This window comes from Artibeus jamaicensis, unplaced genomic scaffold (genome assembly GCF_021234435.1).
Source record: "Artibeus jamaicensis isolate MK-2021 breed Jamaican fruit bat unplaced genomic scaffold, CSHL_Jam_final contig_354, whole genome shotgun sequence".
NCBI lineage: Eukaryota > Metazoa > Chordata > Mammalia > Chiroptera > Phyllostomidae > Artibeus > Artibeus jamaicensis.
This window is the reverse complement of record NW_026521803.1, coordinates 35,395,872-35,414,003: the sequence shown is the minus strand read 5'-3', so window position 1 is coordinate 35,414,003 and position 18,132 is coordinate 35,395,872. Positions and strand designations below refer to the sequence as shown.

The 18,132-nt window shown below is 51.5% G+C and overlaps 1 protein-coding gene across 4 annotated transcripts in view; it reads right to left on the bottom strand.

Annotated features, from left to right (window-relative positions):
- ONECUT2 (one cut homeobox 2) overlaps positions 1 to 17,370 on the bottom strand; it is a 44,853-nt gene extending 27,483 nt beyond the window's left edge. For all 4 annotated transcript variants that reach the window (XR_005083449.2, XR_005083448.2, XM_037151938.2 and 1 more), the window contains exon 1: positions 15,817 to 17,370. Coding sequence is in view for 2 of the 4 variants with exons in the window: in XM_037151938.2 (XP_037007833.1) it covers positions 15,817 to 17,044 (1,228 nt within the window). In the remaining 2 variants the exon portion in view is untranslated. The remainder of the gene's footprint in view (positions 1 to 15,816) is intronic.
- Between the last annotated feature and the right edge of the window lie 762 nt (positions 17,371 to 18,132).

Here is an 18,132-nt window from a genome sequence, read left to right as displayed (position 1 = left end):
TAGGGTATTAGCTGTGGGGATTAAGAGATGAAGAGATGTAAGTAGGTGTTTAAAAGGTATAACCCACCTGGCTCTTGTAGCTGATGATGGGGAAGAGGAAATAGAAAGAGTCCAAGTTGATTTCCTGGTTTCTGGCTTGAGATTCTGTGTATGAGTTGATATTGTTGAAAGAGAAAAGGAATAAAAATAAGAGACTCCTATTTGGTGTCAGGGTTGAGGGGACAGAGACATGAGTTCACTCTGAGATAAACTGAGTTTGTGGACTTTGAGGCAAAGATGTCCAGATGCAGGAGGAAGTAGGGATGTGGAGCCCAGGAGAGATAGCAAGGCTGGAGAGAGACCTGGAAGTCTTCAGCATAGAGCAACGGTAAACAAATTCTGAGACACTGAATGAAAACATAAAATAGCCTAGGCCAGAATGCTGAGCTAGATGGGCAGAGAAAGGGGAATCCAGAAAGAAGACTTCAAGGGGAGTCATTGGAATGCTAAAAAGAAAAATAAGAGAGTATAGCATTTCAGAACTCAGGGGAAGAAAGGGAGGGAAGAGGGTGGTCAGCAGCGTGTCAAATTCGGTAGTGAGAACAAATTAAGACCTGAGAAGTGTCCGTTGGATTTCATCACAAAGACCTCCATAGTGACATTAGTAAGAGCAGGGTTAGTCAATAGGTGTGGGTGGAACCAGACTGTAAAATGCTGGGCCTGAAAGAGGAGGTAAGAAACAGATGCTGAATGATAGCAACTCTTTTTAGAAGTGAAGAAAAAGAAGAAAGCTAGAACATATTTTTTTTGGGGGGAGGGGGACATTTGAGAAAAAAAAAAAGAGACTAGAGCACAAAATACTGAAGGAAAGAAAGTAATGGAGAATAAATTGTTATAAGCACAGGAAAGCTGGGGGTCCTCAGAAGGCAAACGAGGCAGGGGCCCAAAATCGGGTCAAGGAATTGGACTTCAACAGGAAGACTCTCTCTTCCTTTTCAGAAGTTTTAGAAAGTGATGACAGAGGTTAGATGTTGACAGTGAATGAATAAAGAATTCATTCTTGTGCCTTGAATGTGAACTGAAGCAAACTCAGTTCCCTGAGTTCCTTAGGTATACATTAGGAAGCAATTAAATCCAAGATTTAGAAAAACTGTTGATTTAGGAATTTCTCAGTGTTTCAGAAAAGCAAAAAGTTCTTTTACTCCACACATCTTTTACTACTTGCAGTCAAAGAAGACAATAGGAGAGGTCCTGTTTACATGGTAGTCTTGTCAAAACATTGTTTTAAAACCACATTGAGCCCTGGTTGGTGTGGCTCAGGGGATTGAGCTCAGGCCTGTGATCCAAAGGGTCACTGGTTCAATTCCCAGTCAGGGCACATGCCTGGGTTGTGGGCCAGATCTCCAGCAGGGGATGTGCGAGGGCAACCACAGGTTGACATGTCTCTCCCTTTCTTCCTCCCTTCCCCCTCTCTGAAAATACATATATAAAATCTTTAAAAAAACAAACAAAAAAACCCCCCTCTACATTAAGTTCACTACAAGGAAAATGCATTTAGTACAAGCTCTTGCAGAGTGGACTGCCTTATTTTTTCTAAAGTATATTTTATTGATTATGCTATTACAGTTGTCCAATTTTTTTCTCCCCTTTATTCCCCTCTGCCCTGCAACCCCCTCCCACCAGGATTTCCCCTGACCCTTAGTTCATGCCCATGGGTCATACATACAAGTTCTTTGGCTTCTCCATCCTATATTATTCTTAACGTCCTCCTGTCTATTTTGTACCTACTGTTTATGCTTCTTATTCCCTGAAACTTTTCACCCATTCTCCTCCCACCCCTTCTCCACTGATAACCTCCATGTGATTTCCATTTTTGTGATTCTGTTCCTGTTCTAGTTGTTTGTTTAGTTTGTTTTTGTTTTTCAGGTTCAGTTGCTGATAGTTGTGCTTGTTGTCATTTTATTGCTCATAGTTTTGATCTTCCTCTTTTTTTAGATAAGTCCCTTTAACATTTCATATAATCAAGGCTTGGTAATGATGAACTCCTTTAACTTGACCTTATCTGGGAAACTCTTTATCTGCCCTTCCATTCTAAATTAAAGCTTTGCTAGATAATCTTGGCTGTAGTCCTTGCCTTTCATAACTTTGAATACTTCTATCCAGTCCCTTCTTGCCTGTAAGATTTCTGTTAAGAAATCAGCTGACAGGCTTTATGGAAACTCCTTTGTGAGTAACTCACTCCTTTTCTCTTGCTGCTTTTAAGATTCTCTCCTTAGCCCTGGCTAACATAGCTCAGTTTGAGTGCGGACTGCGAACCAAAGGGTCACAGATTCGATTCCCAGTCAGGGCACATGCCTGGGTTGTGGGCCAGGTCCCCATGGGGACTATGTGAGAGGCAACTACACATTGATGTTTTTTTTCTCTCTCTCTCTCTCCCTCACTCCCTTCTCTTCTTTAAAAGAAAATAAATAAATCTTTACAAAAAAAAAGATTCTCTCCTTATCTTTAGTTTTCAGTAATGTAATTATGATGTGCTTTGGTGTGTGCTTCCTTGGGCCCAATTTCTTTGGGACTCTGAGCTTCCTGGATTTCCTGGAAGTCTATTTCCTTTGCCAGATTAGGAAAGTTCTCTTTCATTATTTTTCCAAATAGATTTTCAATTTCTTGGTCTTCCTCTTCTTCTGGCACCCCGTTGATTCAGATGTTAGAACATTTAATGTTGTCCCAGAGGTCCCTAAACCTCTCATTTTTTGGAATTCTTGTTTCTTCATTCTGTTCTAGTTAAATGTTTATTTCTTCCTTCTGCTCCAAATCATTGATTTGAGTCCCAGTTTCCTTCTCTTCACTGTTGGTTCCCTGTATATTTTTCTTTATTTTCCTTTGCATTGTGTTTACTTTTTCCTCTATTTTGCAACCATACTCATCCAATTCTGTGAGCATTCTGATTACCAGTGTTTTGTATCTCTTCATCACTTAGTTTTTTTTTTTTTCTGAAGTTTTGATTTGTTCTTTCATTTGGACATTTCTTTGTCTCAGCACACCTGTAACATTGTAAGGGGAAGAGCCTTAGGTATTCACTGGGGCAGGGCAACCCACGTCACTGTGTTGTGTCGCTGTATGTGGGGGAGGGGTCTGAGAGGGAACAGTGGCACTTGTTCTGGCTTTCAGTCACTTCCCCCAATACGCAAATTGGGCCCTTCTGGTGCTGATTCCTGGGTAGGTGGGTTTGTGTATGTTCTAGGACCTTGTGGATCTCCCCAAATGAACTCTTCTGTGAGGCTGTGAGTTTGTCCCACTGCCACAATCCCCACAGTTTCACAGCCAGAAGTTCTGAGGCTTTCTTTCCCCATGCTGGAACTCTGGGTTGCACAGTCTGTCTCCCTTCCTAGTTGTTCCTCCTGGTTTATCCACATGCAAATGTGGGACTACCTACTCTGCCAGCTGCTGCCTCACCAGCCCTGTCCTCCAGCCACCACCTTGGCACATGTCTTCTCCACCCCGGCTGCCCATCTCTGCCCCTACTACAAGTCTGAATGAATGTTTCTTCTTTGATTCCTTGGTTGTCAGACTTCCACACAGTTCCATTTTCTGGCAGTTCTGGTTGTTTTTAGTTTTTAAATTTGTTGTTGTCCTTCTTTCGGTTGTGCGAGGAGCCAAAGTGTATGTACCTATGCCTCCATCTTGGCTGGAAGTACTTTTTTTAATTGAATGTATTGGGGTAAGATTGGTTAAGAAAATGATATATGTTCCAGAGGTATGATTCTATTTATTTATTATTTTTTTACTTTCTTTTTATTGTTGACACTATTACAGATGTCCCCATTTTATCCCCTTTGCCCACCTCCACCCAGCCTCCACCCTTCCCTCTGGCCATCACTACACTGTTGTTTCTGTGGGTTATGCACGTATGTTCTTTGGCCAATCCCCTCACTGGGTGTACAATTCCATAATACATTATCTGTGTATTGTATTGTGCACTCACCACCCCAAGACACCCCTTTACCCTCCTCTACCTCCCCCATACTCTTTTCCTTCTGGTAATCACCATACTGTTGTCTGCATCTATGGACTGCCTTATTTTTATTTTTAATAAGATGCAATGATGCATTGAAAATAGACATTTAAAAAAGGACTTTGCTTACTGCCGAATCCATGTTTTACTGGAAGAGATTTTGATAGTGTAACCCAACAACTACTAAGAAATGCATGTCTGCAAATTCAAAGATCATACAGCTTGAAGAAACTGCTTTTCTCAGTGCTTATCAAACAGACCTGAAACCTCTTCTTAGGTCTGCTTCAAATAGAGAAAAATGCTACATATTTAAAAACACAAAAATTATTTTTTTCAACAATAAGAATCAATGTTCTACCAGATTAGTTTTGTTTTGGGCTGAAATTTTTTCCTCCTTCATCCAAGAGTCACTTGGAATTTAAAGATGAATTGTCACGGGGAAGAAAATCTCATTTATCATAACTCTGACTTTCTTTTAAAGAGGGCACACTTGTCTGTTCTCATGCTGTACCTCCCTTTAGCAATAAATTAGGTTTGAAGTATAAAATTCCTTGAAATCAAACAAGAGTTTTACATATAAATTGGCTTTGGGAAGGCATGGCCTATTTTACTAGAAGACCTTAAAGATTGGAGTTGTGCCCAATCATAGGCCAAAAGGACCCACCTGCCTCTTTTCTCTGGAATAAAAACACAAAATAAAGCAGAGCAGCTAGAGTCAAGGGTCAGTGCCTAGTGTCAGCTCTCATCCTGGCCAGAGCCACAAGACTCCATTGTGTGGCCTGGGGGAAGTGACCCAAAGAAGTGGTGGAGAGGTACTTCTTAAAGAGAACTCTATCAAGGAAGACTCAAGAAATCAAACCCAGTTTCTAGGTTTATGGCAGGTAGTGATGTCCTGTAGTTGGCTCTCCCTGCAACATTCTGTTGATATAAAATGAGAGCATTGTTTGATCTAATAAAAGCCATGTTTTCAAAAATCGGGCGCATGTAAGTGGGGGAGAAAGCATTTGTTTGGGTACACCTGTGTGCGGCACAATGGACTATAAGCCTTCAGAGGAAATCCTAAATCTGAAATACCGTGTTGACAGCAGCAATCAGTGCCTGCTGGAGGCAGAACATCGTGAAAAATAATTCAGTCCCTCCGCCCCCACCGGAGGTAATGCTCTTCCTCTTGGGAAGGAGAGGGTCGTTTAGCATCTTTTGTCCTGTCTTCTCTACCGCCTCCTCTCCCTTTGTTATCCATGACCTCTCACAGAGAATCGAAGCCATGGGGTGCGAGAGGAAAATCTGAGGCCCTCTTTCGTCTGAGACGTGCTGAGATCTACAGCTGGAGCTAGTGATCAGGGTCCTGCCCGGATTTAACCCCGCAGAGGTCCTTTCTGCCTTCTCTGGGTTGAGATGGAAACTCGCCGAGACTGCAGCCAGGACGAGGGGCCTTAGGGGCACCGTGGCGCTGTTCGTGGTGCTGAAGCCCGCGCCTGGGAGTAGAAGCAGCGACCCAGCTACTGGCGCTCTGCTGCCAGGGGCTCTGGGCCGGGATTGATGTGAGGCGAGTCTGGGAACAGCTGCCGCCCACAGAGCTACAGCCAGCTCCACGGTTTGGCTTCAAGTCTAGCTCACTGGCTCACCTCTTTGCGACTGCAGAACGGCTGGTTCACTTTTTCTCTTCCCAGGGGACTCCACAGAGCCCACCTCTGGCTCGCTGCTTTGACACATCTTTTTCCTGATGTCCTCCCTGCCCATACCAATTCTCTCCCGCCCCTCGTCTTTGTACAATATTTTACCTTTGCAGAGCACCTTACCGTTGGCACAGCCCTCACTGGCACCATTTCTCTTACACACATAACCACTCCTCTCCTCTCCTACAGATATTTTTGCTTCCTCGGCCCCTCCTCCCCCAAACACTTTCCACCTAAGCAGGAGATTATTACCTCAATGTGCAAGGTGGGCGGATCATCTCACCCACCACGGCCTAACTGCTGATTTCTCCAGGACAACGAATGACAAAAGGCAGAGGTTAGAGTCCCAACGGACCAGGAATAAGTCCCTAAAGAAACGTCTAAAAAAATACAGGTGGTGGTCAGAGTGGAGACCCAGATCTAGGAACAAAGTGAAGGAAGGGGCGGGGCCTAATGGGAGGTGCAAGGCTCATGGCAGTGAGATGACTCCCGGCAGGTGGCGCTCTAGCTCAAGGGGCTCTCCGTGGACGCCTGAACTACTGCTCCACCTAGAACCTTCTTTCTGCTGAACAACCCCCTAGCTCTGTTTGGCGGTCTGTCTTCCTCTTGATCCAGGCACTTATCCAGACTACATTCCTGCTAAAAAGCACCGTTTGCACAATTCTATTTACTGTAATGCACAGGAATGAAGAGAACATAAATAGAAAAGGAGGGTCAGTGGGAGGATTTTTTTTACGGTGTGATTGATGGTGCTCAGATCAAAACTGTTTAATCATCAATAACATGATTCAGCACTTAGGAAATGTAAACAACTTGTGCAACTGCTTGCTTTGGTCAAAGCCCTGGCAGGACCCACCTGGGTTGGGCCAAGTTTGGGGAGGGAGATGCCAACAGGATGCACCCTCCCTCCTACCAAGGCTGAGCTAGCTGAGCCTACAGCCTGACTGGCGTGACCTTTGGCTTTTGCAGCACAAGCGTGGCTGGGCTGGGGTTAATGGCACTTTGCAGGGTGCTCCAATTGAGTAAACAAAAAATGCCTTGCCCTGTTCTAATGGAGCACATTATTCTAAGGCCTCAGCCTTCATCCAGGCCCCTGCAGCTGCTCTGCAGGTCAGTGCTACCAATAAAGCAATTAGCCAATGAGAAAACTCTTCTTCCCTGAGGGGGACTCGAGGGTTTTGTTGCAGTTGCCGTGCTTTGCTTTGGGGTTTTAAACAGGCAATCCAAATTGAGCTGTACCTCTTACATCAGACTCCAGGATGAGGACAATGAAATTGTGTTTGCTGAGTGTGATATTTTAAGGGACTGGTCCCTTGTTCAACACAGCCTGGAGAGCTCACTGCTTCCTGTTCAATTAACCTGAACCAAAGCTGAACTCTGCCCTTTGAACTCACTCAGCAGATAAATACATCAGCTCACCTAAGGAATCATTAATATTTTTCAATCACATAAAACAAACATGAATGTCTGAACACAACCCAAGAGATAGCCAATTAGGAATAGTACGTGCACCATGTTGGGGAAAAATCACAAATGGATGTTATTTACAGAACCAAAGGGTCAAGGAAAAAATGAAATGGGTCATGCCAACAGTTCTGGAAACAAAGGGGATTTTCACTTTCACATCTGCAAACATGAGTAATACTGAGCAATATTTAGTAATTCCTATTCCACCTCACACTGCTCTGTAAGAAAAGTTGTACGTTGCTCTTGGCTTAGTTTCTGTCAACTTGCATCAGAACACACAGTCCCAAGCCCCCACTCAGTGTCCACACTCACACGCAGAGTCCAAAAGATTGCACTTCCTGGGGGATCATTCTATTCCTGATTTGCTACAAATGAACCAAAATAATTTTGTGGACATATTACTGCTTTGAAGTGAACCAGGGTAAATGAACCAAGCTACTGGACTGAAATAATTTTACAGTAGAAATTATGTGCCTGAGATGTAGCTACTCTAGCATATAAACAGGTTTTCTTTGGTGGAAGAAAAAGAGGGGGAGAGAAAGAGAGAGAAGAGAAGAGGAGAGGAGGGGAGAGGGGAGGGGAGGGGAGGGGAGGGGAGAGGAGAGGAGAGGAGAGGAGAGGAGAGGAGAGGAGAGGAGAGGAGAGGAGAGGAGAAGAGAAGAGAAGAGAAGAGAAGAGAAGAGAAGAGAAGAGAAGAGAAGAGAAGAGAAGAGAAGAGAAGAGGTGCTAAATACATCCATCTTGTCCTTATCCCTGCATGTCACCTTGGAAGAATGAGAAAAACATCCCTAATCAAATCATTACACATTTCAGTTTGATTCAATTTCACTTCCCACAATTCCAGCTCCTGACCCCTCCCCTCCTACCCTCTTTTCATTTTTGTCTGGTTTGGAGTATGGGCTTAATGCCCAGCTATCCTAGATGAGAACACTTAAAGGAATATCACAAGCACAGGGTAAATCTATTGAACGAGGGTCTTTAACTATGTGGTTTCCTTAAAGGGAAAGGTTGGATCAATAGGATCAATATGAAAGGTTTCCCTGGCCCTGCATAAAAGGGTAAGGGCTTCTCTTTTCACTGGTTTAACTTTACTCTCTGACAAATGCAAATCAATGGATCTGTGTTTACAACAGATTCCCTAACAGACTCAATTTGGGTAAAGCCCAAAGCCTCGCCCTGGGGGTGGGGAGGCGAAGCTTGATCTAGAGGGACGCTCTAGGGCAGAGCTCCACACTCAACGCCCTGGGGATGCAGCGGGGAGTGAGCTGGCAGTGGCTACCAATCACCCTTAATGAAGGGGCTGGCTGTCCACTGGGATCCTGCTGCTGCTGCCTGTGGCCTCTCCAAACAGGGGAGAAAAAAAAAAAAAACAGGTTCTTCCAAGGATGTCTCTACCCCATGTAAATAGAAAGCCCCAATTCCCGGGATCTGGTGTGCTAGTCAACCTAGTTTCCTGCCAAGATAAATCTGGGAGGCTGACTACCCAGAGGAAGCAGAAGTGGAATATCCACAATTGGATCAGGCACAAATATTTAAGCTCCAAAATGCTCCTGCTGCCCTTTCTTAGGTGGTAACTGGCTCTCTTAGCTGTGACAAGGCAAACCACTAAAACTGTGGATTCTTTCCCCCTTAATTTTACCTTTCCCTTTAAAAACGCGATGCTTCCCAGAGATTACATGACTTCAAGTCAATAGCAGTTACAGAGAAATTATTTTTCTTCCTGCAGGAGAAAGTATATGTATATTTGATTACACGAGCCAAAGTCCAATGCTGATTAAATTACGCTGGAGGTGTGCTTCCAACCCAAACAAAGTCTGCTTTCTACAGAAGAGTAATGGATCTTCAAATGGCGAGAGAGGCGTCAAGGTGGAATGCAGAGCCTCCCTTCCCTCTGGGACAATTTGTGTGAGACAGTTTTTCATAACAAATGTCCACAGCTTCTAGGAACCCTGCTCCTCAAGTGAGACTCTCTCTACCTGCACGCCCCGCAGCCGGCCTCAACGCCTTGACCGGCACCAGATGGGCTGAGTTACGCAGTCAGCTGTCCCCCTCCTCCCTTCCTGTCCCTGAAAAACCTGTGCACACTTCTTTCTTTTTTTTTTCCCCTCCCTCCCAAGTCTTTGTCCTGTGCGAGGCATGGAAATCAAAAAGCCTTTCCCAAAGTCACTGAAGTGGGATAGAAGAGCAGATGGGGTGACAAGGGATGCCGATGGGCCAGCAGCCCACCTTAATCAGACTCTGCACCTGACAGCATCAATGACCCCAGTGGGCTTCTTCATCATGGTCTCCCCCCACCAAGACAAGTGTCCCCCTGGATGATGCGAGTTTCCCCGATCAGGGAAAACAAGGCTGTCTGAGTGGCCAAGTGTGAACATAATGTAGAGGGTCTTGGGTGAAGGTTAATACCCAGGGTGCCTCAGTAGACACCCCTTTCCCCAGGGCCCTTTATCCAGGCAATTATTTCTACTTAATTTCCTCCTCATTTCCCTTCCCTTGGCAGGAACCCAGAAGCCAAATCTTTCCCATTCTCCTCCGAGGATTTCATTCCTCCAGGGATCTCCCCCTCCATGATACCACTTTTCCGGAAGGCAAGTGTCTGCCACCACCATCACCAGCCACAGTGTGGTAGAGCCCAGGACTTTCTCCCTGAGAACTCTTCAACCGCCTCCCTCTGACCTTCATTTAGAACAAGGCTTTGACAGCTAGAAAAACAGTAGGTGACCCTAAAATGGACGTTGGGGTGAAGACAGCAGGAGACATAGGCTTTTGATCTCAGGGTCAGGCCTGGGGCTGGGGAAGGGAAGGTACCGGCCTGGGCCCTTGTTACGTCTGTGCAGATGGGGTCCGAGAGGGCAGTGGGGCAGCTCTCCTCTTGGAGACACGGTGAATCATTGGGGAATCCATTTCCGTTCCACCCTCATCATTCACCAGGATTCCCACCCTGCTTTGGGATTCTAAGATGGGGGTGGGGGAGAGTTTAAGACCTCACTCTTCAAAATGCCACTCAGCTCTCCGGGAAGGAAAATGTAGGAGCCTTTCCAGATAGGGTACGTGGGGAAGAGCCAGTGGTCTTCCTAACCAGAAGAAACCCCACCCCCCTTAGTTTCTGTATCTGTTCACTGACCACCTGACCTTGTTCACTGCAGTTTCCAAGAGGGGGATAAGGGCATGTTTTGAGGAGGAATCAAGGAGCTATATCCCAGCTGCCTTCTTTAATAAACACTACCGGAAAAAAGATGACTCCCATCTGGGAGCACGGACAGAGCAACCCACTCTCCCTCTGCCACACCTCAAAGCAGAACAATGCAAGGTTCCCCCACCTCCTCTTTCCTTCCTCTCTTTTCTCATTTGATTCTTGGAAAAGGAAGGAAACCATTCCTTTCCTTCCAGATTGAGCCTTTCTCTGGAAGGAAAAGCTTAGCTTCTCCATTTGGAGGAGTTGGAATTTCAAAAATCCAGACCCATTAAGCTCTCACCGCATCCTCACGTCTGTCTCACACCTTTCTTTCTTTCCAGGCACGTTCGATGTAGTGGTTCTTCTGGGAGAATAAACCACCTTTTGGCGACCGCACTTGGTCGGTGTGGAAGTCCGCGCACTGGACAGGTCGGAAGAGCCCAGACGTTCCTTTCCGGTCGGTGCAGGGAGCCAGGGCAAACTTCCGTGCCCAGCTCAGCCTGAGCCCCCGTTCTCTCCTGCTGCTGAGAAGGGGGGCGGGGGAGGTAGTGGGGACCCCCTGTCTGGTTTTCTTACCTTCCCGCCCCAGCCGGCTGGCCCAATTAGCCTGCTGCAGAGCAGACAATTCTGAGGAATGAAGCCCAGGCCTTTGTCACCAGGGCCGCATTTAATTGTCCAACTAATGCATCCGCGTAGAAAGTCTGCGAGCGACTTCTTTTAATGGGAAGAGGCACGGATGGGAAGGGGATCCACGGATCTGAGATCCCAAAGCTGCGCGGTTGACAGCTTTAGAAACATAATTTGCAAGGGCGTGATTGTTCCCTTGCAAGGGCATATCGAGAGAGTGACCGAATTTCCTAGAGTGTCGAGGGAGGAAGTTGCTCCGGGCCCTGCTCGACCAGAGGTGGGCCCGGGTGGACACGGCTCACGGAGGACTAGGAGGGCACGGGTGAGGGCTGCGCAATGCCTTCTCCACCCAGCCACCTGCAGAGCCCAAGGCGGGGAGCGCAGAAAGCGGTGTGTGCCTACGGGGCTGGGGAAGTGGGCAGGCAGCCCAGCGACAAAGAGAAAGCCTCGGGCAGGAAGGGGCAGGCTGGGGTTGCTCGGGGAGGAGCTGCGGCCAGACCCGAAAACCAGCCTGGAGCTGGGGAGGCGGCGCGTCGGGAAGCCCGGGGCAGCTGGGGAGCCGGGGCGCTGGCGAACGCTCTGCTGGGAAGAGCGCGCCGTCGGGCTTACTGGAAACGCGCCGGATCAGGTTCCAGATCAATGAAATCTGGGTCCACACGTTTACGTTATTGTTGCCAGCATTAATGCTCTTTTAATCTTCTAAACATTATCAGCATCGATCTCCCTCCATATACACATTTGTTTGAGAAAGTGACATAACCACACGGTAGAAAGTCTGAAATAAAAATAAATGCGCTGCCGCCGGTGTCGAGGGCGCCGGGCGGCCTGGCCTGCTCTCTCTCGGCCGCACTCTCCGCCCCCACGTCCCGCCTCCTCCGCCCGCTCCGCTCCCCCCAAAGCGCACTCGGGAGGTGTCCTCGAGGTGCTGGGGGCTTGACCAAGCAAGGACAGAAGCGAGAGCTTCTAAATTATTAATCCGACCAGCCAGCGGGCTGGAATAGCGCGTGTTCCGTATCGCCGTGGGTTGCCTGCAGCCTCTGGGGCCAGGATCCCAAACAACTGCAGCGAGAGAGGGGCGGAGCGGGGCAGGGCGCCTGAGGGGAGGGGGTGCGAGTTGCGCTGGGGGTCGGTGAGTGGAGTCCCGCCCCGCCCAACCCGGGCAGCGAAGCCTCAGGTGTCCCCTTAGGCTGGGAAGGGGACAGGCCGCCACCGGCGCGTCTAGCAAGAGCCCCCAGGCACTGCCCTTCCTTGCTTCGCAGCGGGCCTCGCGTGGCCGCGGCAACATCTGCGTGGGTTAGTTACAGGCCCTACGCTGAACGAACAGTGCTGGCTCCAGATCGGCCGCGGGGAGTAGCTGCCTGGAGAGGGCTGTGCGTGTGGGTCTGTCCGTGGCGGAGACCAGGGGCCGGTTCCCAGGGACCACCCCGGGCGCCAGGGTTACAGGATTTGTCATCGAGGGCTCTGCTCTTGTCACTCTTGCCGCTGAGGCCTTGATTTGCCTCCGCGGGACGCCCGTCCAAGTTCTTGCCTGGGTTCTCTCCCTTTGTTCGCGTTTGTGCTCGGTTCGGGGGCTTTTCTTGGGCTCCAAGCTGAAGACGGTTGGTTCTCGAACCCGCGGGGGTTTGTCCTCGCAGCCGCTAGCCCAGTGAATAAAAACTGCCCCCAGGAACCTGCCCTGAAACACTTCTGAAGAAGCCCGACTGGGCGCAGTTTCAAGCGCTCGCGCCCTTACCACCCTTTCCGAATGAAACAGCGCACTTGGAGTCCGTGTCTCGGAAATCTAATGCTGGGGCGATCTTCGATTCCCGACACATCCTTTCCCCTTCGAAATGCCACCTTGGATTGGGGACACAAGGAGGCGGTGGGCAGGAGGGAAGGGAAAGAACTGTTCCTGTTGTGACATTGTGTGCTTCACCTAAGGGTGAGATTTGCAGGGTAATGGCCCAGATCAGACACCTTAATTCTGAGTTCCCTCGAACCGTTGCCTGCTTGGGCCTCTGGCAAGACCCAGAGGGGCCCAAAGTGAGAAAGAGAAAAGGAAACTAAAAGGAAATACACAGAAAGAACAGGCCTGGTCTGGAGGGCGGGCGGTGAAGGGGTGCCCCTTCTTCCAGGTGTGGGTCTGGAAGACAGGTGCAGCCGCCCCGTGAAGCTGCCCTGACCGCACGGCCCGAGAGGGGAAAGGTGTGGGTCCACAGCGACCTGCCGGCGGGGACTCCGATCGATACTCCTGCTCGGAGAAGCCCTCCGCTTTCCTTCTCCATCTGCCCCCGCCCCTTAGCGCTCCGGAGCACATAATACCTACTCACCAGTCCAGGCTTCCGCGTCAGTGTCTGAAGAGACTGATCTGCTGACCCCAAACTGAAAAGCCTTCTATGTAATAATAAGCACTCAACACGCTTGTAGTTGCTGATAAAATGACCAGATAAAAAGGCTAAAGCTCTTGTCCCTTTTCAGCTTGGGGTAATAAAACAGACACGCATTTGAATGCTTGAGCAAAACGGGGTCCTCAGCAGGAATTCCCCACTCGCCGAAGGAGGTTGTTAGTTTCCCTTATAGGTGGTTTCAATTCTTCTTCCCCAAACACTCCAGGAGTCACCCCCAGGGTCGGTGGTAGGACTGGGGAACCCCGGAAATGCTGTAGTTATCCTTCAAACCAGCAATGCTTGGGGCCACTGTAAACGCTGAGAAGCGCTACCAGGTAAAGACCATTACTTGCCACTTCACTTTCAGAGACAGAGGTGGGAAGGCACGTGTTTTTTCCCCCCTCTCTGTCCTTTTCGAGACTGGCGTGAGGGGGCGGCAGCGCTCTGAGATGCGCTGGAGTAGAATAGCCGTCATCATGCCTTTGACGGTGGCCCCCAAAGACCAGCTGCCACATCCCTTCTGGACGCCTAAATCCAGGAAGTCACCACGTGCTAGAGAGAGACTGGCATGGGGTGGGGTGGGGGTGGGGGTGGCTAAGACAAAAGGGAACCACATTGTTGGGAACTGTCAGTAAGTCTCCAATTTATTTCTCACTGCTATTCTTTGTGTACTTCTTAATCCTTGCTAGGAACCAAGAGCAAATCAGAGAAAAATGTAGGAGCGAATGAAGAGTAAGCTAAAGGAGAGATAAAGTAGATTTCTAAGTCCAAGCAAAAGCACTTTGGAGTGCGCCGATCTGAAGGAGCTAGTTTTCTGCATCTTCTCAGATCAACACTCCGGGGTGGGGGCACTGGAGGTAGGATTCCTCCAACAGCTGGCCAAGGCTGAGGTGGTCAGACGGAAACGCCTGCTCCCCCAAACCTGGGTGAAAATGCTGCCTGCCACACCCCCCAGCTCTGTCGGGCGTTGAATGCACAGTAGCCAGGCTCAGCGGTGCGAGGAAAGCCCAGGGACGCTGGAGAGGAAGCCGGAGCTCTTCCTGCAGCTCTCCCCTCCGGAAGCGTGCAGTGTGCAGCTGGCTCAGACACTTGCGCGTCCCACTGCCCTCGCCTATGTAAATGACTGCCACCACGACTTGTCTGTCCCCTTGATAGCCCACCGATCCTCAGAGATCGCCCAGTCCAAGAGAAGCTGCCCAACCTGGTTGGCAGTATGGTACTGTGTGTCCTCCCCAACGGGGTGCCTGGACACTTAGCACCTCTGGACTCGAGGCTGGATCCGGGATGGCAGCGCATCTGCCACACGCACCGCGCTGGGTCTGGGCGCACAAGAGCGCATAACTGCATGCCAGTCACAGCCATCGCTGCGTTTTTCTCCTTCGCTCCTGCCGCCCACGCAGGAGGTGTCTGTGCTCCTAGAACAATAGAGGGGTGTACCTCGCGGCTCCGCCGCTAGAGGAGGCACAAAGACCCAAGCCGGCTCCAGAACAATGTAACCAGCACTTCAACTCGTCCCCTCCCGCGGGCCGGCAGCCCTCCCCGCCTGTCTAAGCGCACAATCAGCGTCCGCTTAATGCAAAGGCGGAGCCTGGAGCCCGCGGACACGATGTGTTAACTAACCTGCGTCTTAATTTCTCAGCACCTCTTCCCGCAAACACCTAGCCTCTCTTCGAGCCTAGCCAAACCTCAGCAAATCCCAGCAAACACTCGGAGCGGGGCAAGGGTAGCTGGCAAGGGCAGCGAGGCACAGCACTCCCCATTCTTAGTTTCTCTTTCTCCATCCTCCCAGAGGTGAATGAGTGTGGCAGACCCAAACTTCGTCCTTGCACCCTCCCCTCGCTGTGGACAGCGACACAGGAGCTGGCTCAAACAGGCCCTTTGGGTCAGAAAGTCCCCACATCAATGCCAAGCCTGGAGAAGGGCGCGGGAAGTGCTGTTACTACAGTCTGGCCGCCCGGGTCCCGGCGCGGGCAAGGCTGTGACTCCTGCCAATGACCAAAGAAGTTTGCCTGATATGTTAAGTAGGAAAACAGTGAGATTTTTTTCCCTTGTGAAGAGCAAAGCCCCTCAACTGCCTCCATACAGGGAGAATAGGCAGCCTGGAAAACGGAAACATATTGTCTAAGCAAGAGTTCAAGTGCACAGGGTTTTGAATAAGGGCGATACTGTTCTCTGTGAGTACAGGAAAGAGAGGGCTCCTAGCGGACACCAAGCATCCCATCCCTCCTGGGAAAGAGAGGGCACACTGAGGGGAGGGCTGATGAAGTGCGTGCGCGCGGGGCAGTTGGTGGATGAAAGCCCGTAGACAAGGAGGTGGGAAGAAAAAACAAAACAAAACAGAAGAGGAGGAGAGTAAGAGGAAACTGAAGAGAAAATAAAGTCGAGAAGAAATAGGAAGTGTGTAGGGGGGGAGCAGGACGGAACCAAGAGAAGTGCTAGGGGCGCGGACCCGGGCCCCAGCATCCCGGAGCCCTCTCCCCAGCAGCCTGGCTCCGGGCGACCCTCTGGGCTTACCTGCCAGGCGTAAGGCGGACATGCGCTGGAACTCCGGCTCCTGCAGCCACTTCCACATCCTGCGGAAGGTCTCCCTGCCAGATTTGAGTTTACTCCACGGTTTGGGATTCCGGAGCAGGTCGGAGAGAGTCCCCTGAGACCGGCACAGCACCCTCTGCGCGAAGATCGCCTGGGGAATGCTGTAGCGCTTCAGCTCGGCGGTGATGCGCTGGGCCACCTCTTTGGTGTTGATCTCCTCCAGCTGGCCGGATGTGGCCACTTGGGAGCCCGAGGAGGATGAGGGTGGACGCTCGCGGCTGGGTGCCAGCACCGGCCCGTGGGACTGAGCGTGACCCGGGTGGTGCAGGCCATTGAGGTGCGACATCATGGCCGCGGGCGGGGTGCCCAAGCCCCGGGACAGGTGCTGCTCACCGCGGGTCAGCATGGCAGTGTGGTGCGCGTCGAAGTTGGGGCTGAGCATTTTGTCGTGGCCCGGCGGCCCGTAGTTGGGAAGGCTCTGCTGCGCGTTGTGGAGGCCACCCAGCCCGTTGCCCAGCGGCGTGGCGGCGAGAGGGGACAGGCTCTGGCTCATGCCGGGCATCTCCTTGTAGGGACTATAGAGGTTGTTCATGGCCGGGAGCCCGCGCTCGTCGCGCATGAGGGTGAAGCTGCCGCTGACGTTGCCGGACAGGCGCTGGTGGTGGTGGTGGTGATGGTGGTGAGGGTGGTGGTGAGGATGAGGGTGGTGGAACTTGTCCGACACCGTGGAAATGGGTGGCAGCGGCTGGAGCGGCGTCAACGTAGTGTAGGTGTTGCTCATGCCCATGCCAGGCGGGGACGAGTCGCAGGACATGCTCATGGCATGATGGAGCGGGATGGAGAGCTCGGGCCGGTAGTCGCCGCCGTCCAGGATTGAAGCCATGCTAGTGACCATGGCCGAACGCGACGCCGCCGCCGCTGCTGCTGCCGCCGTGCCCAGCTCCTGGTGAGCCGCTGGCGGTGGCGGCGGGCCCCGCAGTGAGCCGGCAGCGCCGCGGCCCGCGTGGTGGGGGCTGGGGCTGGCTAGCAGCTCCTGCTCATGGCCTGGGCCCCCGCCGCCGCCCCCACCGCCCCCGCCGCCGCCCCCGCCGCTGCCGCCGCCGGCCGGCCCGTGTAAAGTGCCCAGACTTTCCATTGTCAGCTCCGGGTTCATGGCGCAGCCTTCTAGTTCTTTGGTGAGGCATCGATAGGCGGTGTAGGCAGCCTTCATTCAGTCCATCGGGGCACGGGGGCGGCGGGGGCGGCCGGCGGGCTAGCAAGGCGCGCGTGGCGGAGCCCGGCCACGGGAGCAGGGGAGGGCGCCGGAGTGCGTGAGTGTGTGGAGGGGGAGCGTGCGTGCGGTGTGCGCCCCGGGCTGCGGGCGGGCGCGCCCGGGGTGGGGGCGGGGGTGGGGGTGAACAGGGCGTGAGTGCGGGAGAGGAGAGGGGGCGGGGAGGGAGGGAGGGATCACCGAGCCCCACCGCTCGGGCCGGCGCGCTGCCTAGCCATGTCCCAGCCCGCTCTGGCGCCGACGTCTTCTGTTTGGGTGAGCGGGAGCTGTCCAGAAGGGCTCTGCCGCTGGCCCGGGCAGCCAACCTACCCTCCCGGACCCGGGGCGGGGCAGTGCCCGACGAACGTTGCGGCCAGCCACTCAGAAGCCACGGCTGGCTCTGGGGGCGGGACTTATGCTAGAGTCTACCAATGGTTCAGGAGGGGGTGGGGCTGCGCGTTTCACGTTTGGCTGACGGCTCTGTGTCTTTTTTCCTCCTAAGCCACTGGAATCAAACGTCAAGGAGAAGAAGGGAGAGAGGGAGGGGAAGAAGGGGTAAAGGAGGGAGAGAGGCGAGAGTACGAGCCGGGGACCGAAATCGTGTCGAAGGTGCCGCGCGGTGTCCCTTTTGAGCGGCCGCGATCTGGGGATAAAGAGCATTGCTTTGATTCCCTTTGCCTCACCCCGAAGCTTCTCTCGCGGCTAGGAAGCTGGGAGGAAAGGTCTCCACTACCTGCTCGTGTAAAAACAAACACACGTCTCCTAGCAAGCCACTTCCTAAGTATCCTTAGCTGGGAGCCAGTAGTTTTTAGCCTTTTGAAATGCAGGCACTAACGTATTCTAATGCAGGGTAAATGCCCGAGACTGGGGCGTGCATAATCTATCTACCCGGCCAGAGGAACTCCAGCGCCCTCGCCGCCTGTGAGCTGCGGCCGGGGACGCAAACCCATGCTCCGGCCGGGCCGTGGTAATGCATGCAAAGTTAACACAATAACATTATTTAATTACCCAGCGAGCCCATAAATCTCCCAGTTATGAGGATTCAGAAG